Source organism: Anolis carolinensis, chromosome 2 (assembly GCF_035594765.1).
Source record: "Anolis carolinensis isolate JA03-04 chromosome 2, rAnoCar3.1.pri, whole genome shotgun sequence".
NCBI classification, from domain to species: domain Eukaryota; kingdom Metazoa; phylum Chordata; class Lepidosauria; order Squamata; family Dactyloidae; genus Anolis; species Anolis carolinensis.
Window position 1 is genome coordinate 58,677,356 of NC_085842.1, and position 23,702 is coordinate 58,701,057.

The 23,702-nt window shown below is 43.0% G+C and overlaps 1 protein-coding gene across 1 annotated transcript in view; it reads right to left on the reverse strand.

Moving 5' to 3' along the window:
- Nucleotides 1–688: 688 nt before the first annotated feature.
- The window catches only part of plxnd1 (plexin D1), a 223,506-nt gene continuing 200,492 nt past the window's right edge, over nt 689–23,702 (reverse strand). The window contains exons 32-36 of the mRNA XM_062969773.1: nt 22,182–22,345; nt 10,678–10,825; nt 6,084–6,224; nt 5,287–5,361; nt 689–3,539 (exon numbers count right to left, since the gene is read on the reverse strand). Coding sequence (XP_062825843.1) covers nt 3,423–3,539; nt 5,287–5,361; nt 6,084–6,224; nt 10,678–10,825; nt 22,182–22,345 — 645 coding nt within the window. The 3' untranslated portion in view covers nt 689–3,422. The remainder of the gene's footprint in view (nt 3,540–5,286; nt 5,362–6,083; nt 6,225–10,677; nt 10,826–22,181; nt 22,346–23,702) is intronic.

The following is a 23,702-nucleotide window of genomic DNA, read 5'->3' on the forward strand; positions in this document are numbered from 1 at the left end:
CAAGTGGGTGCTCACAGAAGAAATGAAAACCCAGCAAGGTCGGCAGTGGCAGCACAAGTGTTTGCCTGCTCTCCAATATGGCAGTAGCAGCTCTGCCCTCTGAATGACACTTCTGCTGCCATTACTGAAATAGGGAGGCAGGCAAGGAGAGGTACTGTACATACTCATCTATAATACTCATACTATAATGAGTATTGTATTCGGGCTCATGTAGAAGTCAAGGGCAGGTTTGGGGGCCAAATTATGGATTTTGACATGACCTGTAGGTAAGTTGAGGGTCATTCTGCAGAGAAGGGAAAGTCGACTCTGGGAGCCATCTATCCCTGACCACAAGCATCATTTTCCTGTTCAAGAAGGCCAGAAGTGGAGAAAGTAGAGGTGGTGGTGCTTCTTTTAGGTTTTTCCAGGATGGTCAAAGTCAGTGGTGTCAAACTTGTGGCCCTCCAGAAGTCCTCACCTTCTGCTGTTCTACTCAGGAGAGGAGTGTGTGAATATATCCCATCCAGTTTAGAAACTAGCTTATCCCTTGTGGGCTTTCCCCCAACCTGGAGGTAAAAGAGTTTCGACACGGATAGGCAAGGCTTGTGTTGTGTAGAAGGTTCATTGGGACATGGGAGACTTGTGAAGATCAGAAAGGATTTCTGACTTGCCAGTTAATAATGACAGCACAAAAATAACTCTTCTTCCCTCCGTCTCCAAACCACATTACTGTATTTTTAATGCTAAGACACCTTTGATTGTAAAATGCACAATAATTTCTGTACCAACAGAAAAAGAATATATATTATATAATCATCCTTGAGTCTAAGATGCACCCTCTTTTAGTGATGTTTATATGGGAAAAAAGCACCTCAGAATTTAAGGAACAGGATATGTCTTACGTCCAGATGTGGATTTTTTTTGGTCAAAGGTAGGTTTAATTCTGGTATTAAAATAAATCCTTCGAGTTTTATTGTGCTTGCGTATATGGCTTTTGCACCTGGCTCTTATTGGTGATCTCAGCATTTCAGCAAAAAACAGTGTCGATCTTGCTGAGAATGAAGTCTGTCAAGCCCTGGGCTAGGGCACTTGAAGAGCATATACAGCTGAACAAACTGTGCACTAATTTACTTTCAATTTTCAAATGTTTTGAAGAAACACATCCCCACAAAAATGTGATAATCTTGTTTTATTACAAAGATATCCCCCCCCCCCCCCGGCAAAGATTCAACCACTTCCATTAAACAGCAGGTAAGGAAAAATGCACCCACAAATAACTTGACAAGGATAAAAATATATTACAGTGGAATAGGGTTTCAGGTTTGTAGACGTTTCTTTTCAATGGTTGTAGCAAATATTTGGACAAAGAATTAAATAATAAAGCATATGCTGTAACACCCATGTGCCAAGCTCATCACTTGGAACATATACACATATACTCTCAGGATAGAAAAGAGCAAATCTCTTTGATCTAGGGTCTGTTCAGACAACTAATCACTGTATACCTTCATCTCCATCTTCTTCTGAACTGGAAGTCCAGGAGGCTTTCTTTATACATTCTTGATTCGACCCTCTGCAAGCACATGTGTAACTGGCAGCTCTTCACAGTTAAAAAAAAATAAAGAGTTTTAAAGAAAAAAAAAACACTCTTCAAAGTTAAATGTAGCCCAGCTACATTCTTAAAAGTTTTTTTTCTGCAGCCACTTTCTCAGCAAACAACACTTTCTCAGCGAGTTCCTCTACCTTTTGCAGTTCCTTTTTCATGTTTTATATTCCTCTTTATTTTTTTTCCTTTGATAAAATTTGTACTTTTCATATACCGATATATAAAATTAATTATGACAGATCAGTTCCCCCTATAATTTACTACACTACACATTTCTGAAAGATATACCTGACAAATATAACCACTTATAACAACCAAATTTCGACTGAAAAGAAATTGAACTGTTCCAATTCCCACCCAAGTGATCAAATCTTAGCCTCCTAAACCATGGCAAATTCCCCTTCAGACCTTGCCTTTGGTGAGGTAGTGTAGGATTCTTAAGCATTATTTGGCAGTTTATGAACTTGGCATCGTCGGCAGCATTAGCTGCCCCCATTGCCCTCAATAAGTTTGGGTTTTCCTGTCCTGGACAGCCATTGGCTTCAGTCTGCTGCCTAAAATGCTGAAGAGGAATTCCAAGAGAGGGAGATAAGAACACTGAGTTTCCTCCTCACAGCAGAGAGATAATGCTTCCTATAGTGTAGTCAGTGTAAAGGCAGACAGAGAACAGTTAAGGGACATTATATGGGGATAAATAATACGTATTTTTGGGATTACAGAATATGGCACTAAGGAATGTTACCTTGTGATAGAAACTAAAGCAGGGATAAACACTTTTCTCTTTTAGCTTCAGTGAAACCCCATGGTCTTGCATTAAGCCAGCTGTGGATTTACGCTGAGCCAAGAGTTCAGCTCTGTAGATTCCCTCTAAAGTAGTGGGGGGCAGAACAAAGGGAAGGAAGTGCATCCCTTGACCCTTGTCATGTATATATATATTTTCTTTCGAGGGAAAACTATTCCCGAGCCAGATGAGCATTGAGAGGGGAATTCGTTGAGTGCAATTCAGTCTGCACACACATCTGGGAAGCTTTGGGAAGTGGGAACAGCTGCGCCGATTTGTTCTTTTGCCGACATTGTCTGCTATACAATAACGATCCCTCCAGCAAGGTAACAGCCATTTCCGTCGTGGGGGTAAAGTGCTTTCACATGTCATGACTACTTAGGAAGCAAGTACATTGTCTGTGGGTTCCCACTTCTTTTTCCAACCTCGGATGAAGGTGTGGTTATGTTTAACATGTACAGTACAAAAATAAAAGGCACAAAATACATCTAATGCAGCAGACTGTGTACAGTAAATGGGTTCCCTGATATTTAAAGTACACAGAAGAAAGAGGGGCACTGTTTGAGGGAGCTCCGCTGTTGCTCCGAGGGCCTTTTGAAACCCCATTCATTGTTCCCCGAGGTGCTTCTGCTTTTCTCTTAACCACCTCAGCATTATTTCCATATCCTGATATCTGCTTTCCAGCAGTCTCTCTGGGAGAATGAATGAAGGAAAAGACCGCCATTCTGAATAGGAGTCAGAGCTCTTCAGAAGAAATGACTACATTTGGCGGTCCAGTTATTGTGCCCCTGTCTTAAAGACCAAATACGTCATGGGTGCCATGCAGTGCGGATCACATAAAGGACGCAAGGCTGTTGGGTGGGCAACCTTCACTTTACCTGGTGGCTCACGGAGACTGGCCAAACTCACTATCAAGTTGGTTTCTTAGTCACCATATACATACAATAGAATACATATTGACACACAGCTACTTTGAAAGGGTGTTTCTCAAAAGACAGTGCACTTTAGAGAAGGTCACTTCTAGACATGGGAGAAGAAATAAGTCCAGCTTGCCACCTATGCTTCGCTGCAGCACTCATATATGTTGTCTTCCATAAGTGCAATCACTTGCTCAAATTTGTGCTGCAGCTGTGTACGCCGCGTTGTGGGATTAGAGTCCAACGCACTCACGATCTGAGGAAGTAAGGAATTGAAGATGCATTTTAGACAGAAACTGGTTTGAGATCCTTGCATTCTGATAGTGCAGTACTATAACTGTAATAATAACTGTATTATTACCTCCATTTGCTTGGTCATTCTATGTTTTAGTGTATGTTACGTTTTAACCATTTATTTTACTTGATTGTTGTACTATTGTTTTTAGTTACTGATATGTGTTTTAAACTGGTTTCAAAATGGCTATTATTTGGGAAGGAGATCTTGAAATCCTATTACTAAAATATCATTAAAATTGCTACAAAAGTGAATCAGTGGCACTTAGTAGACATGAATAAACATATATTCTTAATGTGATAATATATTCTTAATATGATAATGTCATTTGGCAACATTGTCACCCTTAGGGCTCAAGTGAGAGATAGATAAAGATGTGAAGACATATTTTATAGCAACTGAAAATAATATGCTGCCCAACATTGTCCTGCACCCTAGTAGATGGCATTTTTTCAAATAGGAAAGCAACAACAGCTGTGTTCAGATATCAGTGCTCTAAAATTATGAGCAAATCTGCTCAGATGCACAGTTGTGTGTGTTTTCAGTGAATAAAAATACCATCAAATTTAATTGGCATTATTCTGATTTTGGATACTGTTCTGATTATATTTTTAAAGGTTTGCTCTGAATGCCTGGAATATATAAATGAAAACTGAGTGGAAATGGAGTAGGAGTAGGGGTGATGAAACTTTAAGAACTACTTTAACTACATAGAAGTTATTTTTTTCATTGTCCTTTAAAAACTTTCTGTGCCAGACTGTCTTTTGTAATCTGGCCTGACGGAGAGATCTGGAGATCTCTGAAAGCTCAAACATAGCTGCTGGTGTAATAAAAAAGTCATGCACCAATATGGATTTTGGAACGAGACAGGGAAAAAAAAGCCCCTCACATCTGGGGGGGAAAACCCCCCTCTTTTGTGCACATATGGGGTGGGAGAGCTAAAACAGGTATGTTAGAAAAAAAGCTCTTAAAAATGGAAAAGCATTTTCAGCATCTGGATCAGATGTTTAAAATCCCAAAGGCACATCACAAACTCATAGGAATCTGACTTAGGTTTGGATGGTGTGCCCTTCTTTGTTCTAGGGCAAAAGATATACTGGAATAATTATTAGATGCCATTAATAGATTTCAGAGCTCCGTTTGCTGAAACATAGCTGAAGGTACATGGGCTTAATTTGTGAAGTGGTCATTTGAATATTACATTTTAGCATAGGAATCTGTATTTTTCAGGGTCTAAACCAGGCATGGGCAAACTTGGGCCGTCCAGGTGTTTTGGACTTCAACTCTCACCATTCCTAACAGCCTCGGGTCCTTTCCTTTTCCCCCTCAGCCGCTTAAGCTTAAGCAGCTGAGGGGGAAAGGAAGGGGCCTGAGGCTGTCAGGAATTGTGGGAGTTGAAGTCCAAAACACCTGGAGGGCCCAAGTTTGCCCATGCCTGGTGTACACACATGGCAGACTTAACAAAAGCTTTTGGTTACTGGGCATCAGTGACTTAAAATATCATGCAGTGAAATAAGCCAAAACCCAGGATCTGGATTTCTGACAAAGCACCAGTGCAATGAGCACAGGATGAAACCTCCCATGACTCTTTCCTCCTCCACAAAAAATACAGCCTAGTTACATTCAACCCACATCAGCCCAAGGTCATGTGAATCTATGGTCAATGGTGAAAACTGACTCAGCCTAACAGACAAAAGAAGGTGCTTACCTGATTGCGGTATCTCTTGGCATATTTGTAAATTTCAGTCATGGCAACATTGGTGTTAAACTCATTCCGATATTTCTTTATAAAGGGGAAAAAGTGGGAAGAATATTAATCAACAGACACTGAGCGATATCCATTCTATTTGACAGAAATCAATTGCACTAAAATGGTACTTGGATTTGATTGCACTGCAAGCCAACATCAGCATATTTCAACTGGTTCCCTTTGAAGATAGTTAATTAATATGTGACATATATAACTTCCGAGTTGTGGGAGAAAATGAAAGTCTATTGTAACCAAGGTCAATCACTTGATTGATTTATACATGGTTTGGCTAATGCACACAATACTTTGATTCCTCATTTTATTTTAACAGTATCCCTTAGCATTTTATGGATATAGAACAGGATGGGAACTGCATGTCCTCTATATACTATTGGACTTCATTTTTTCATTAGTTCTAGCCAGTTTGACTAATTGTGAGTTGCAGTTGAAAAACATATGAAGGGCTCCACAGTTGCCCTCATTGCTGAAGATAGGGAACTTAAAAATATGTTGTATAACACATTTCAATTTAATAATTTACAATTTTAATGAAACTAAAAACCGTTGTTCTCATATTCTGGAATCTGTCAGGGGTGCTTTGAATGCGATTTTCCTGCTTCTTGGCAGGGGGTTGGACTGGATGGCTCACGAGGTCTCTTCCAACTCTATGATTCTATTGTTGCTATCATAAATTACTACTATTTGTGGTCCAGAGAAATCTGGATAATAACACACTAGAAGAGCTCTTTTCTTACCCTAGACTCCTCTGCTAGGTGTGCATTCATTTCCTGTTCACTGAGAGGTGGCATGTCACGGATCTGTTTGTAATACTTCTGAACTATTTTTCTATATTCAGGAATTTCCTTGGCATATAATAGTTTATTCGTAGGAGAGTCCTAGAAAGAAAAATCCAGAGAGAAAACATTAAAATTCACAGGAAGAACAAGCGTGAACAATGACACATGTGAATGCACCCGTGGGGGAATGTGCGAGAATGGATATATGTGAATCTCACTTCTGGAAGTGAATTAACATTTTGTGTGTGGGATGGCTTTTCCCAGTGGAGCCTTTGCGCCTTCCTCCTTTTTGCTAGGACTCCCACTCATCTTCTGTGTCTAGCTCCTGCAAAGTTGGTTACCACGGAATGCAGTCCTTGGGCAAAAATAAGGAGATTCTATCTCTGATTTATACAGATAATAATGGTCACAATATAACAGTGGTTATCAACCAGTGGGTCCCCAGATATTTTGACCTTCAACTCCCAGAAATCCCAATAGCTAGTAAACTGGCTGGGATTTCTGGGAGTTGTAGGCCAAAACACCTGAGGACCCACAGGTTGAGAACCACTGCACTTTAAGGAGGAGTTGACTGCCGATGGAGGAGGAGAAGATAGAGAAATGGAACATTCACATTACTCCAGTAAGAACTGGCAGTTTTCAAGTGAAATTGCCCATGTAAAACCTGTGGTTAGAATAACTGAGTTCAATCCAGTGCTACTTTCAATTGTTGAGATTTTTTTTAAAGGCGGCCAACTTTCACTTGTCTGTCTAGGAACCTCTGAATAAGCCCTCCGAGGGATTCCACTCAAGTCAGTGGTCTTTAAATCAAGGGAAAAGAAGAAGAATGGGCCCGCACAAGTAATGACATACTGTGTACACATGCAATTTTATTTTGATGCGATGGATTTACTTCCCCCACTTATTCAACAATGCTTTCTTTTGTGCAATTGTATTCCTGAAAACATTTCCATCTGCTGTCTGACCCCAACTGACCTACCCTGTCCTAACTTATAGCCTGACAAGTTTTTAAAAAAGGCATTTCGTAACAGAATGAAAAAAAAATCTGCAGAAACCTAAGCACTGGCAAGAGTGACACCTCTCATTAGAACTTCACCCGATATGAATCTCTTCTGAGGAGGGGTTCCCAGCACTTTCAAACAAGGAGTCAGATGCTCAGTGGCAGCGCTGCACAGAAACCTCTCCACTTGGTGGCTCTGAGTCATGCAAACTATGTGCCAGCCCTGAGCGAGGTATAATTTACAACATTCCCTAATGAAACTTATTGATGCTGGGAAGTTTCAGATGTCAACACCAAACGCAGCAAAGCCATACGGACAATAAAACACACACATGCCTTTCTTGTTTGGAGACTGAGATTGTCCTGAACCTACTCTTGTTCCAGGAGCTTTTATGGAGGAACAGAAGAAGGTGTGTACTAAATAGTCCATGATCTTCATCCAGAAATATCATTTACATGGAGTTCTGTAACACATTTGCATTTGCCTTCCATCCTAACTTCAGCACACTATTCTGTTTTCCTCATCTTTCTGGAACTGGTTAACTGAGCAACATCAGAATTTATCAGCAATCAAAGCGGTTTAGCCTGAAGCTTTCCTATTCTTATCTGGGTTGAAGGTAGTAATTTTTAGAAGGAATTCTCAGCCAAACCTGGTCTATACTGGAATACCTCAAACAATGAAGACCTTTACGCCCAATTTTTAAAGGAGGATCAGCTGTTTTCCACTAACAAATATAACCTTTCCTGAAATACAAGGCAGAAGCAGTCTGCCTTATAATTCAGAAAACAACAACAATAATACAGTAATTACTATCATGATTAATTATCTCTACATAATCTGTTTAGCCACCGAGAGAATTTTGAGTCCTGAAAATAGGATAAAGGGAGCACGATTAAGAATATAAACTCTTGATTCCTTTCTAGAAGAGATTCTATGAACTACTAATATGCCCAAGATGAATCTTAAGTTCTTAAAATTCAGTGAAAATTCATAATGTAGTGTCTTCAGGAAGATGGGTACAAGCTCTTGAATACCCAAAGACAAAACATTCCAGCTGAGTAATAATAGATACATTTAGAATGAACCTTTCAAATGCAATTCATGGTAATATAGTAGTACACAAAATGGTCCAGTTGTGGTTAAAACATAGAACAATGTCAAATAGACTTTGCTATAATTAATTATTGTAGCATTCATTCATCCCACAATTCAGCATTAGGCTTCTTGGCATCAGGAACCTTTATGGACTCCATTAGAACACAATTTCTAATATCTAGAACAAAAGCGGAGAATGTAACCCTCCATCTGTCCTTCCACTTGCCTGAACAAAGAGAATTAGAATGGATATGATAGCTATTATTCCCCAGAAGATTGCCTCTGCCTTATCTTTCAGGAAAGGTTATATTTGTGGGTGGAAAACAGCTGATCCTCCTTTAAAAATGGGGCTATTGCTCTTAAAGTGCCTTTAGAACTGTGAAGCACGCATAAAATATTAATCATAAGAGAAACACATTCCTGCCCTCTCAAAAGAACCTGCCATGAAAAAGCCAATTTGGAAACAGTTACATTGCAAACTGCAATAACTTTTATTTCAGAAGAGTGGAAATAATTTTAAATCAACCTTTCAACCTGAAATCACCCTTTGACTGTTGTTTTTTCAAACTAGAAAATGATGAAATATTTCAAGCTCACGCTAAAAAAATGGCAACAAACCTTAAATATCATGCCTACTGCTTTTCACAAACTGGCTTTTCTAGGGAAGGGGATTTGGCTAACTAAAGATCTATAAGGGCCCCTGTGAAAAATGTGTTTCAGCCTGCCTCTCAATTGCTCATGCCAAAAGGAGACACCAATGAATGAACTACAGTGCTTCATTCCATCATTTGCTTATTGTGTCTTCTGAATGCAACTCTTTCCCCTTCTTAGGTTTGTTTGTTTCCCAACAAATTAAAGATGTAATATAGTGTCTATTTCATATTTTGCTCTGTAGTTTATCTGGAAAAATGGCAAACTGAAGAGGGGAAAACATTTACATTTTAGAGATCATGAACTAAATATGGAAAAATGGCAAGAGTGTTCTTACTGCTTCCATTATAAGTATTCACTATTACGCTACTTGTTAAGATATAACACTAGCCAGGGTCCTCACACTTCCCTGGTTTAGCATGTCATTTGACTGTGGCCATTATTTAAAGTGTAATCATCATCATCATCATCATCATCATCATCATCATCATCATCACTCATCACCACTACCCTTTATTTATATCCCATTTTTCCCAGAACTGGGACTCAAGGATTCTTTTTTTTTTTTAACTTTGTAAGGCTGGATCTACACTGCCCTATATATCCTAGGATCTGATCCCAGATTATCTGCTTTGAACTGGATTATATGAGTCTACACTGCCAGATAATCCGGGATAAACAGATAATCTGGGATCAGATCCTGGTATAAAAGGCAGTTTAGATCCAGCGTAAGGGTCCTTCTATACTGCCATATAATCCAGATTATCCACATTATCCACTTTGAACTGGATTATATGACTCTACATTGCCATAAAATCCAGTTCAAAGCAGATAATCTGGATTTCATATGACGGTGAAGAAGGGGGCCTTAGGCTGGATCTACACTGCCCTTTATCCCAGGATCTGATCCCAGATTATCTGTTTATCCCTGATTATCTGGCAGTGTAGACTCATACATTCCAATTCAAAGCAGATAATCTGGGATCAGATCCTGGGATATAGGGCAGTGTAGATCCAGCCTTACAAAGTAAAACAAAGACAATACAGTTAAATGTATATGGAATACCAACAGGAAGATGGAGTTAAGCTATGAATAACATTAAAAACAATCTAAAACACACAATGAACAAGAAACAAACCGTTTAAAAACAATATAATCAAATACTAAAATTAAGTACAGTATCCTATTCACTTAGTTCTCAAGTCTCTTAGAATGTAAAAGTCTTTGTCTCCTGAAAAAAGAAGTACAAAGAGAAGTCCTTCTGGTCTCCCAAGAAGGGATTTTCAGAGCCTAAGGGCAGCCAATGAGAAGAGCCTAGCTGTTGACATTGTAAAAGTCAAGATCCATGTTGCATTTTGCACCAGATGGAGTTCTGGGACATTTTTTCAAGGGTATCCTCACACAGAGAATAGCAACTCTGGGTAACATAGTGTTAGCTTTAGTTGGTCCAACTAATGCAAGAGCTATTCATTCAGAAATACTTGGATTTATCTGAGCAACATGAATGGGGCTTGTTTGTTATTGACCATTTCAGTCACCAGCACTACTGCACTGAAAACTGACTGCCATATTGATGATATAAAGATAAATATCAGTTCATTTTAAAAGTATCATATTATAACTCTCATTTTGCACATTTCTGTGCAAACCTACATGAAACAACAACAATGATGACAGGGTTATTCATAACACCATTTCCACCAAGGGACAGAACATCAAAAGTATACAGTCAAAGTCATGTTCTAGGCAATAATGCTTCTGGAGAAGAACTAACATAACAATCAACTTTTTGGAAGCTACATACCTTTCCCAACTGCAGATCTGAGATGGAACAGGCATCAATAAAGGCCTGGGCTATTACTGAAAGACAGGCATCTATGTGGTCAGTTTTGTCAATATCAAAGACGAACTGGGGGTTCTTCAGAATGTTGACCCAAAACCTCAGAGGTAGGCTGCACCGATAAAACATAAAATTGAAAGACACGTTATCCTGTTCAGCAATTTCTCTCTCAATTGTAGGCTGACAGAAATAACACTGGGTTATGGCTTTAATGAAATATAGAATGCAGTCTCTCATACAAATGGTTTCTAAACTGATGGGATTGTTATCATGAGAAAGTTCTCTGGGTTTGATATTAATTATTTTTTCCAAGTATTATTTTTGTAGGTATGTTGGTGAAGCAGGAGAATATGCCTGCACTCTGACAGCTCCACCACACTCCCCAAATCTCTCCTCTCTCGTTGACAGTGAAGGTCAAGGAATCACAACTAAACTTACTTTTGGACTGTGTGTCTTACGAGGTTTTAACAGCTGTGTCTATACTTCCCTGATTATTCTGTGGTGGATGCTATCCACACTTTTGAAACTACCCTTGAATTGCATTAATGGCTGGATATGGTGCTTTGGCTGTAAATCCAGTTATGTGTGGAATGCAGAAGCTGAGAGATGAGTCCACATTATTTGGCCCATGGCAAAGTTATTATGGAGCTCTGTAATCTATTTATAACTGAAAGCAGTTACATGTTGTAGTTGTTTTGCAGATCTTCTCTATCAACATGGAATACATGACACTCCTTCTAAACACATACACAAGTGATTGAATAGGGCGAATGTTATGGCTGTCATGACATTCTGGATTCTAACTTTTCTGATTGTTCCACTGAGAATTACAGGTTGTTTCAAAATGATAGACCCAGTCTCTGTAATGATGAACCACCTATGAATAAAACTCTTAGAATTTGAACCATGAGTTTCAAATTATTGCCATTTAATGCCTCTCTCAGCACATGAATGGCCACTAGCATCAGTCATTTGCAAGATGGCAACCCCACAATTTAAGTCCTAATGAGATATTCTCCCATTTGCAGAGTTATTTTTTAGATTTGTTTCTGGTTGGTAAAACTTGATAACACATAAAGTCATTTGTAACTTTTTGTGTAATTGTAATATCATGCCATCATGAAATATGCATGGATGTGGGACCAAGCCTTTGGACAATGATTCCCAGTGCAATAAGGAACAATACAATTGAAACCCAGAATGGCTCCAGGAATATGCCTTTGGATTATGTGATTTTAATTAACTGTTTTAAGGTGGGTATGTTTTAATTTTGTGATTTTAAAGTATATGTTGTTTTATTCTATATATGTATGTTTGGCATTGAATTGTGCCTTGTTGTGAGCCGACGTGAGTCCCCTTTGGGATGAGAAAGGCGGGATATAAATGTGGCAAACTAGAATCATAGAATCATAGAATAGTAGAGTTGGAAGAGACCACATGGGCCATCCAGTCCAACCCCCTGCTAAGAAGCAGGAAATCGCATTCAAAGCACCCCCGACAGATGGCCATCCAGCCTCTGCTTAAAAGCCTCCAAGGAAGGAGCCTCCACCACGGCCCCGGGGAGAGAGTTCCACTGTCGAACAGCTCTCACAGTGAGGAAGTTCTTCCTGATGTTCAGGTGGAATCTCCTTTCCTGTAATTTGAAGCCATTGTTCCGTGTCCTAGTCTGCAGGGCAGCAGAAAACAAGCTTGCTCCCTCCTCCCTATGACTTCCCTTCACGTATTTGTACATGGCTATCATGTCTCCTCTCAGCCTTCTCTTCTGCAGGCTAAACATGCCCAGCTCTTTAAGCCGCTCCTCATAGGGCTTTTTCTCCAGACCCTTAATCATTTTAGTCGCCCTCCTCTGGACGCTTTCCAGCTTGTCAACATCTCCCTTCAACTGTGGTGCCCAAAATTGGACACAGTATTCCAGGTGTGGTCTGACCAAGGCAGAATAGAGGGGGAGCATAACTTCCCTGGATCTAGACGCTATTCCCCTATTGATGCAGGCCAGCATCCCATTGGCTTTTTTAGCAGCCACATCACATTGTTGGCTCATGTTTAACTTGTTGTCCACGAGGACTCCAAGGTCTTTTTCGCACACACTGCTGTCAAGCCAGGCGTCCCCCATTCTGTATCTTTGATATCCATTTTTTCTGCCGAAGTGAAGTATCTTGCATTTGTCCCTGTTGAACTTCATTTTGTTAGTTTTGGCCCATCTCTCTAGTCTGTCAAGATCGTTTTGAATTCTGCTCCTGTCTTCTGGAGTGTTAGCTATCCCTCCCAGTTTTGTGTCGTCTGCAAACTTGATGATCCTTCTAACCCTTCGTCTAAGTCGTTAATAAAGATGTTGAACAGAACCGGGCCCAGGACGGAGCCCTGCGGCACTCCACTTGTCACTTCTTTCCATGATGAAGACGACGCATTGGTGAGCACCCTTTGGGTTCGTTCGCTTAGCCAATTACAGATCCACCTAACCGTAGTTTTGTCTAGCCCACATTTTACTAGTTTGTTTGCCAGAAGGTCGTGGGGGACTTTGTCGAAGGCCTTACTGAAATCCAGGTACGCTACATCCACAGCATTCCCTGTATCGACCCAACTCGTAACTCTATCGAAAAAAGAGATCAGATTAGTCTGGCATGACTTGTTTTTGGTAAATCCGTGTTGACTATTAGCAATGACCGCATTTGTTTCTAAGTGTTCGGAGACCACTTCCTTAATGATCTTTTCCAGAATTTTGCCTGGTATTGATGTGAGGCTGACCGGACGGTAATTGTTTGGGTCGTTCTTTTTTCCCTTCTTGAAGATAGGGACCACATTCGCCCTCCTCCAATCTGCTGGGACTTCTCCCGTTCTCCAAGAACTCTCGAAGATAATTGCCAGTGGTTCTGAAATAACTTCCGCTAGTTCCTTCAGTACTCTTGGATGTAGCTGATCTGGCCCTGGGGACTTGAATTCGTTTAGAGTGGCCAGGTGTTCCTGGACAACTTGTTTCCCTATTTGGGGTTGGATTTCCCCCAATCCTTCGTCCATTCCATGTTGCTGAGGTTGAAGATGGCTTTCTTTTTGTGAGAAGACCGAGGCAAAGAAGGCATTAAGTAGTTCTGCCTTTTCCCTGTCCCCTGTCGCCATCACCCCATCTTCTCCTTGCAATGGCCCTATCGCCTCCTTTTTCTTCCTTTTTCTACCAACGTAAGCAAAAAAGCCTTTTTTGATGTTTTTTATGTCCCTGGCAAGCCTGAGCTCATTTTGCGCTTTAGCCTTGCGAACCTTTTCCCTACAGGTGTTGGCTATACGTTTGAATTCTTCTTTGGTGATTTCTCCCCTTTTCCACTTCTTGTGCATGTCACTTTTGAGCTTTAGCTCAGTTAGAAGTTCTTTGGACATCCATTCTGGCTTCTTTGCACTTGTCTTATTTTTCTTCTTTGTTGGCACTGTTTGCATTTGCGCCTTGAGTATTTCACTTTTGAAAAACTCCCATCCATCCTTAACTCCCTTGTTTTTTAATATCGGCGTCCATGGAATGCCGCTCAGTAATTCCTTCATTTTTTGGAAGTCAGCTCTCTTAAAGTCCAGAATGCGTGTTTGACTTGTCTTAGTTTCAGCATTCCTTTGTATTGCAAACTGCAGGAGCACATGGTCACTTGCCCCTAAGGATCCAACCACTTCAACTGTATTGATCAGGTCTTCCACATTTGTTAAGATTAGATCAAGAGTTGCTGATCCCCTTGTTGCCTCTTCTACCTTCTGGACCATAAAATTATCTGCAAGGCAAGTGAGGAATTTGTTGGACTTTGTACTCTTGGCTGAGTTTGTTTTCCAGCAGATATCGGGGTAATTGAAATCGCCCATGACTACTATATCTCTTCTTTGTGCCTGTTTGGTCAGCTGTTGTCACGACCCAGGTTGCAAAGGCACCAATAACCAAACACAGAGGCCAGAATCTAACTAATATCTTTATTGAAGGAATCTATAAAGTTAATAAAAGCAAGTATATGAAATAGTCCAAAAGCAGACCTTTCAGGAAAGGTCTAAATTAGTCCAAAAAAGCGATGTCCAATATGAAATATTAAGGTCCAATAACCGAAACACTCACTTTGCCAGGCAAAGTGAGGGGAGATGACAAGTCCTTTAGTCCATAAACTTGAGCAAGGCTAGGAAATAACTTGATACTTGAAACAAGGCTTAAAACGTGGAACAAGGTAACTAGGAACAAGAACAAGGTCCGTGGAATAACTTGGTAAAATCCGTGATACAAGGCAAGGATTGGTCCTGGGCAACAAGGCGAAGTCCGTTGGTAAACAAGGCTGGGAAGCAAGGCGAAGGCTGGAAAGCAGGGCAAGGCTTGAGCAGGAGCGAGGCTTGAATCGGAGCGCGCTGTCCAGACACAACTCGCTCCGTAGGCTGACGAATTGACTCCGCGAAGTTACTACGCGGGTAAAACACCTAAATAGAGTCTAACTTTCCCGCCGAAGCAGTTCTCTGGGAATCAGAACCGAAAGCTAAACTCTGAGACCAGATGTGAGACTCCCCAAAGATTCTCACGAGAAGCAGTCTTAATTGGCCACATTCTTAGCTGCAATCCTCGCACTCCTGCGCGAAGCTGATTCCAAACTTCTCTGTTGTTTACAAAACTCCCGGCGCAAGAACACGGGAGAAGTAGGCTCTGGGGTTGTTTGACATACTTCTGGGAGACAACTTTCTTGCAGGTGCAAGGTTCCCAGATCTGCCTGGGAAAGATCTGGCTGAGGGGAATCCAGTTCTGACTGGGAAGGTAAAAAACCCAAGTTTTCCTCCTCATCAGGAATTACAATGTCCTGAGCAGGACTACAAGGCCCATGGGTCATCACACTATCCCCCTCCTCAAGGCCCCTCCCAAACTGGGGCCCTCTCCCCGAGGCGCGAGGTCGCGGCTTGGCGGGATAGGTCTGATGAAAGCGGCGGGTTAGATCAGGAGCATGGACTGTGGAGGCGTCTTCCCAAGAGCGTTCCTCAGGGCCAAAACCCACCCAGTCAATGAGATATTGTAGGCGGCGGCGATGAAAGCGAGAATCCAAAATGTCCTCAACCTCGAACTCCTCCTCCCCATTCATCAAAACAGGAGGGGGGGCCGGTTGGTCTGTATCAGGACGCACACCATCCGCCGGAAGGAGCAGGGAACGGTGAAACACTGGGTGAATGCGCATTGAACGCGGAAGTTGGAGTTTGAAAGTCACGGGGTTTAATTGCGCCACCACTGGATAGGGGCCAATGAAACGGGCATCTAACTTCCGGCAAGGGCGGTGGGAGGGCAGAAAGCGAGTGGACAGAAAAACCCGTTCTCCTACCTTGATTTCAGGGCCCGGCTGGCGGTGTTTGTCAGCGTGGCGTTTATAGTCCTCCTTGGCTTGGTCCAGTTGCTGGAGCAAAAGTTGTTGCACCGCTGTGAGTTCCTGCAGCCAATCCTCTGCTGCGGGAACTTCTGAAGTTTCAATGACAGGGGGAAAGAAACGTGGATGGAAGCCGTAGTTTGCAAAGAACGGCGTTTCTTTTGTAGAAGCTTGAACTCCATTGTTGTAGGCAAACTCTGACAGTGGTAACAGAGAAGCCCAATTGTCCTGTTGGTAGTTTACATAACAGCGAAGGTACTGTTCCAAAGTGGCATTGGTGCGCTCCGTTTGCCCATCTGTTTGGGGATGATGAGCTGAAGATAAGCGAGAGTCTATGCCCAATAGTTTTTGTAGTGCCTTCCAAAAACGAGAGGTGAATTGAGATCCACGGTCTGTGACTAAACTCTTGGGCAATCCATGTAGTCTGAAAACATGTTGAAGGAATAGATCCGCAGTCTCTTTGGCCGTGGGGAGGCCTTCGCAGGGAATGAAATGGGCTAACTTGGTGAAAAGGTCCACCACCACTAAGATCGTGGTGAATCCACAGGAAGGTGGTAGGTCAGTGATGAAATCCGCAGAAATTATTTCCCATGGGCGAGATGGGGTAGGAAGGGGGTGTAAAAGCCCTGAGGGCTTCTCCCTTCTTATCTTGGAGCGCTGACATACTGGGCAGGTGTTGACATATTTTTCCACATCCTTGCGGATCTTGGGCCACCAAAAATCCCTTAGGATCAGATGCATGGTTTTAAATAGTCCGAAGTGTCCTGCTGGTTTGCAGTCATGACACAGACGAAGCGCTTTTTCCCTGCCCGGTCCGGGTGGGATATAAACATGATTTCTATAGCAAAGCAGCCCATCTTTAAGCGAAAAGGGAAAATGCAGACCTTGGCGAAGTTGGTCCTGCGCCCAGGCATCTGCTTGCTGACTAGCCCTGATTTCTTGAGCACAGATGGGTCCTGGAGTAGAGGAAGTTGAACCAATGGAAATGGATTTGGTGTTCCCCACTGTGAGCGTGGCAAAGTTCTCGGGTTGTAATAGTTGGGATTCAAAGGTCTCCTTACGTCCTGCAGCGTATTCCGGTTTACGTGACAGGGCGTCTGCTTGCTTGGTCTGGGCTGGGGTCACGTAATGAATCTGGAAGTTGAAACGTTCGAAGAATAAAGCCCAACGTTGCTGCCTCTGATTCAGTTTGCGGGCAGTTCTTAGATGTTCTAGATTACGATGATCAGTATGGACTTCAATGGGAAATTTGGCCCCTTCTAGCCAATGTCTCCAAGTTTCAAAGGCTGCCTTTATGGCCAGTAGTTCTTTTTCCCAAATGGTGTAATTCCTCTCTGGTGTGGTTAGTTGACGAGAGTAAAAGGCACAGGGATGGAGGTGATCTCCCACCGGTTGTAAGAGTACAGCCCCAATTGCCACATCAGAGGCGTCCGCTTGCACAACAAAAGGGGTTCCAGGATTTGGGTGCTGTAGAATTGGCTGGGAGGTGAATAGTTTCTTTAGTTGCTGGAATCCTTTCTCTGCTTGATCAGTCCAGCGGAAAGGCTGCTTTCCACGGATGCAGCTAGTGATGGGGTCGGACCAGCGGGCAAAATCTGGAATGAACTTGCGGTAATAGTTCGCGAACCCCAAGAAACGCTGCACCTCTTTCTTGTTAGTTGGCGCCCGCCATTCCAGTACTGCTGAAACCTTGGCTGGATCCATGGAAAGCCCTAGAGGCGAGATGCGGTAACCAAGGAAATCTACCTCTTGTAGATCAAAGGCGCATTTTTCCAGCTTGGCATAAAGTCCATGATCCCGCAGTCGTTGTAACACCATTTTGACGTGGTTCTCATGTTCTGATTGTGATCTAGAAAACACCAAAAAATCGTCCAGGTAGATTATCAAGAACCTGTCTAGATAGTCCTGAAAAATGTCATTGACAAAATGCTGGAACGTTGCGGGAGCTCCGCATAAACCGAAATTCATAACTCGGGACTCGAATAATCCGAATTTGGTCTGGAAGGCGGTCTTCCACTCGTCCCCTTCCCTGATGCGAACTAAGTTGTAAGCCCCCCGAAGATCCAGCTTAGTGTAAACCTTGGCTCCTCGAAGCCGATCCAGTAGATCCGAGATTAAGGGCAGGGGATAGCTGTTCCGCTTGGTGATATTGTTCAATGCTCTGTAGTCCACCACCAAGCGTAGTTCCCCTGACTTCTTCTTCACAAACATCACTGGGGAGGCGGCTGGGGATTGAGAGGGTCTGATGAATCCCTTGCGAAGGTTTGTCTCTATGAATTCCCTGAGAGCTTCTTGCTCTGGTTCGGTCAGGGAGTAGAGATGCCCTCGCGGGATCGGGGCCCCCTCCACCAAGTCAATGGCACAGTCATAAGGTCTATGTGGGGGTAATTTTTCGGCTTCTTTCTCATTGAATACATCCCAATACTCGGAGTACTTCTTTGGCAAGGTGATGATGGGCTCGGTGTCTGTGGCATGGCAGACCTTGGCTACGAGGCAATGGTTTTGGCAATACGGTGAAGCAAACTGCAGTTCTCTGTTGGACCAGGAGATGTTAGGGTCGTGGAGAGTCAGCCATGGGATTCCCAAAATCACAGGGAAATGGGGAACCTCGGTAACAAAGAAGGAAATCTCTTCCATATGTTCCCTTATCCACATCCTGGTGGGTTCCGACCACTGACTTACGGGGCCCGTCTTGAGGGGGCGGCCGTCTATGGCTTGCACCACACGGGCATTCTTGAAATCATGATATTGTAATCCCAGAGAGTCGGCATACTCTCTATCAATGAAATTGTTGGTAGCTCCAGAGTCTATCATGGCGTGGATCATGACGGGTCCCCTTTTTGCTGACCATAATGTGACCACGAGAAGGAACAGGACCCCGGTTGGCGGCTCTTGAATAGATTTTTTGACCGGGTTGGCGAGCCTCTCTACACCCGGTCGTTGGCTTCCCCCGCCGGCTGTGTGCCAGTCGGCTCAGACGCCTTCGTCTCCGTGGAGGACGCCGCCGCAAGACGGGCGGCAGGCTTCCCTTTGGCTGGGCACTCTCTGGCGAAGTGGCCCCCATTCCCGCAGTACCAACAGAGGTTAAAGCGTTGACGACGGGCCTTCTCGGCGGCATCCAGTCTGGGACGCACATTGCCCAACTGCATCGGCACCTCCTCGCCTCCTCTGGGGTATGGGGTTGGCGGTGGGGGTCTCCACACTGGACGTGGCTGAACGCTGGTGGGAGCGGGGGGTTTTGCCCCGGCTCTACTGCCCTGGCCTCGAACCCACTGTTTCCTGTTGGCAATCATGACTTCAGCCCGTAAACATTGATCAATGAGTGCCTCGAGGGTCTGGGGAGGATCCACCTTGGAGATTTCTTCCAGCATTTCAATGTTGAGACCCTCCCGGAATTGTCCTCTGAGGGCTACATCGTTCCAGCCGGTGTTGTGGGCCAGCACTCGGAACTCGGCTATATACTGAGACATTGGTCTGTCTCCTTGGAAAAGGCGACGGAGTTTGTGACCGGCTGCCTCCAAATTGTCCTCGATTCCCCAAGTCTCCTTGAGGTGGTCCAAGAAGTGTTGCGCTGATCTTAGGTGTGGAGAGGCTTGGTCGAACAGTGCCGTCGCCCAATTGGCCGCTGGCCCGTCTAGAAGACTGTAAACCCACGCCACTTTGATGTCTTCTTGGGGAAACTCGGCATCACGGGCCTCTAGATAAGCTTGACATTGGCGACGGAAAACATGAACCTTAGAAGCTTCTCCAGTAAACTTGGTAGGCAACGCCATGGCCGGGAGGCGGATTCCGCGCTCCCGCAAGCCCTTTATTTCTCCATCCTGAGCGTTGAGTCTGTCGCGGATGCGATCCACCTCATCCTTGTCGATGGTGTAGGTAAGCGGCTGCCCACCCGGCACGGTTCCGGTAGACATTCTGGCCTTGGTTAATTGGTGCTTATGGGTGGCGGAGTCAAACTGTCACGACCCAGGTTGCAAAGGCACCAATAACCAAACACAGAGGCCAGAATCTAACTAATATCTTTATTGAAGGAATCTATAAAGTTAATAAAAGCAAGTATATGAAATAGTCCAAAAGCAGACCTTTCAGGAAAGGTCTAAATTAGTCCAAAAAAGCGATGTCCAATATGAAATATTAAGGTCCAAAGTTGTAATCCAATAACCGAAACACTCACTTTGCCAGGCAAAGTGAGGGGAGATGACAAGTCCTTTAGTCCATAAACTTGAGCAAGGCTAGGAAATAACTTGATACTTGAAACAAGGCTTAAAACGTGGAACAAGGTAACTAGGAACAAGAACAAAGTCCGTGGAATAACTTGGTAAAATCCGTGATACAAGGCAAGGATTGGTCCTGGGCAACAAGGCGAAGTCCGTTGGTAAACAAGGCTGGGAAGCAAGGCGAAGGCTGGAAAGCAGGGCAAGGCTTGAGCAGGAGCGAGGCTTGAATCGGAGCGCGCTGTCCAGACACAACTCGCTCCGTAGGCTGACGAATTGACTCCGCGAAGTTACTACGCGGGTAAAACACCTAAATAGAGTCTAACTTTCCCGCCGAAGCAGTTCTCTGGGAATCAGAACCGAAAGCTAAACTCTGAGACCAGATGTGAGACTCCCCAAAGATTCTCACGAGAAGCAGTCTTAATTGGCCACATTCTTAGCTGCAATCCTCGCACTCCTGCGCGAAGCTGATTCCAAACTTCTCTGTTGTTTACAAAACTCCCGGCGCAAGAACACGGGAGAAGTAGGCTCTGGGGTTGTTTGACATACTTCTGGGAGACAACTTTCTTGCAGGTGCAAGGTTCCCAGATCTGCCTGGGAAAGATCTGGCTGAGGGGAATCCAGTTCTGACTGGGAAGGTAAAAAACCCAAGTTTTCCTCCTCATCAGGAATTACAATGTCCTGAGCAGGACTACAAGGCCCATGGGTCATCACAGCTGTTGACAGAAGGCTTCATCAAGTCCTTCATCCTGACTCGGAGGTCTGTAGTAGACACCCACGACAAGATCTTTTTGAGTCCCGGTTCCCTTGATTCTTATCCAGATGCTTTCAAGCTGGTTTCCCGGATTACAGTCTTGCATTTCTTCTGCAACGTAACTGTTTTTGACATATAAAGCTACTCCCCCTCCTCTCCCCTTTGTTCTATTTCTGTGAAAGAAGTTATAGCCCTCAATGGTTAAATTCCAGTGATGGGAGTCATCCCACCAGGTTTCAGTGATGCCTATGACATCGTATGTGTGGTGCTGTGCTAGGAGTTGGAGTTCGTCTTGCTAATAAATATACTGCTTTGAAATTGGGTCCAACACCCTGCAATTTTGTGCTACTATAGTTCTCAGAAAACTCAGATCTAGTAGCCTTGTTGCCAAAGAACCTGCATACTTCTACATTGGCTTTTTAAGAGAACATCTGGCAAATAAGGAAAGAAAGCCTTACTGATTACTGCTAAATGGAATCAGATCATATCAGGGGATAGATTTTGTTTTCACCTTTAGTAAGTTTGTCAAACTTGTCACAAAATACAAGAAATCTTCTGAATGGTATGCATTTACACAAATATCTGTGTTAACCTATATTTATATGAACTTGCTGACACTCACTTTTGATTTATTTTTGAACTTGAAATTGGAATTGGAATGTTTGTTTCCCTTGTGACAACTTGAAAGGCGTCTCTTTCATATTCTCTGAGGAGCATATACTTTTCACTGCCGAGCAGTACTGAAGCTATTTCCTGCTCCCTTGCCATTCCCCCCAATTCCTTTTCTGCATGTGCTCTCTCTTGAGAAACTACAACTGGAATCAATGAGCTCGCTCAAGCATAAGGATACATCAAGATTACAGCAATATTTTCCTTTTTTGTTTGTTTACCTCAATTTGCTAGCCTTGCAACTCAGACGTTATATATTAAAAATGATCTTGTCGGTTCTTTGCTCAGTATGATTACCGCTTGCTTCCTCCCAGTTCCTCATCGTTCTAAATCTAGAGCCTCAAGCTTTCCAACCTCTCTACATACTCTTATTAAGAATTCTAGTGATTAATAATATAAACCATGTTTACTCCACATATCTGATTTTTAAATAAACCAATGTTTGCGGAAAGCAAAAGGAATAGAAACTGTTGTCCTAACCTGTTCGTTTTCCAAATGTGCAATGTGTCTGGGTCAGAGATTCCTCGTTTCTCTGCTTGTTCTTCCAGGAAATCAAAGAAATACTTGATAGCCACAGGTGGCTTCTCATCTCGGAAGCTCAGAATGGCTTTGAATAGGTCATCCAGGAATTTTTGCAGCGTGCCCTGAAGAATAAGCATGAGAATATGCTGATTCTGCTATTATTATATGATTATTTATTTTTTCTAGCAAAGTTGAAGAAATCCTGCCATAAATGACCGAGTAAAGGGAAAGTAGAGTGAGAGATGGGTTAATTTTTAACATCGTGATATAATTAGCTTTAGCTTTGCATTTAATCTCTTTTGGCACCGAAATTCTCCTTCTCTGTTGCTGGAATCTGAGAGCACATCTGTGATTGTTCTGTGTGGTAAACAGTGGAAAAGCTACAGACCCCTGGCAACTCCTGTGATCTCTCCTCCAATTATGAATCACAAAACAGTGGAATTACAGACTGGCTTAAAGCCAAGCACTGTGTCCAAGTCCATTAAGAATAATCGCACTGATGCTGTAAAGTGGTGTTTCTCCGTGTAGACTGGACTATTCACCACCACTGCGTCAAACTTTTCCAGACGCTGCAGAAGTGTAGTGCTGCATTTGAGATCCTAGTGTGGCCAATACACTTCCCATGAGGGTTAAAGGCAGGGCTTGAAGAAATGCTATTGTATTTCCCACACTGCGTTGAGTCCCATATAAGCAATAATATAAGAAGCAGATTTTGTGACACACATGTGCTCAACAGTTCCACTGCTGTAAATCTTATCAGCTTTTTCAAAGAAGCACTGCAGATTGGGAAGTGTACTAAATCACAACAAGTTAGTTTTATTCTGTCATAGTTGAAATCTGGCCTTGAAATTTGTCCCCACAATTTATTTTAAGTGGTCTATAAATTTAGTTATTTGTAGCAGGCTGCTGAGGAACTAACCATGTGTTGAACACCAGCATTCTTTGCATCTTATCAGCAAAAATACTTCTGAAGGGTGATTTGAATGGGTGAAGCAGAAGGACGCTGTGCTTAACCCTTCACCCCCAGTGCTTTTACCTTAACCCATATCAAACTGTTCCTAATTTATTTAAAAAAAGAGACTTTTTTCTATTTAAAAAGCTCAAATCTTGCAAATCTTTATTTGGAACCCATGCGTAGAGGGTTTTTTGTTATAAGTTGGAAGTTATAGGTGAACAACAGCAAACTGGAAAAAGAAAAAGTATATCTTTCTTTTTCTCTCTCTATTCCCTGCATCAAAATGGTGGGATGCAAAGGAGTTACAGGATTGGATGGAGTCCCCAGTAGTGCAATAGGTTAAACCCTTGTGCCGAAGACTGATGACTTGAAGGTCGCCAATTTGAATCCAACCCGGGGAGAGCATAGATGAGCTCCCTCTGTCAGCTCCAGTTCCATGCAGGGACATGAGAGAAGCCTCCCACAAGGATGGTAAAACATTAAACATCCAGTGTCCCCTGGGCAATATCCTTGCAGACGGCCAA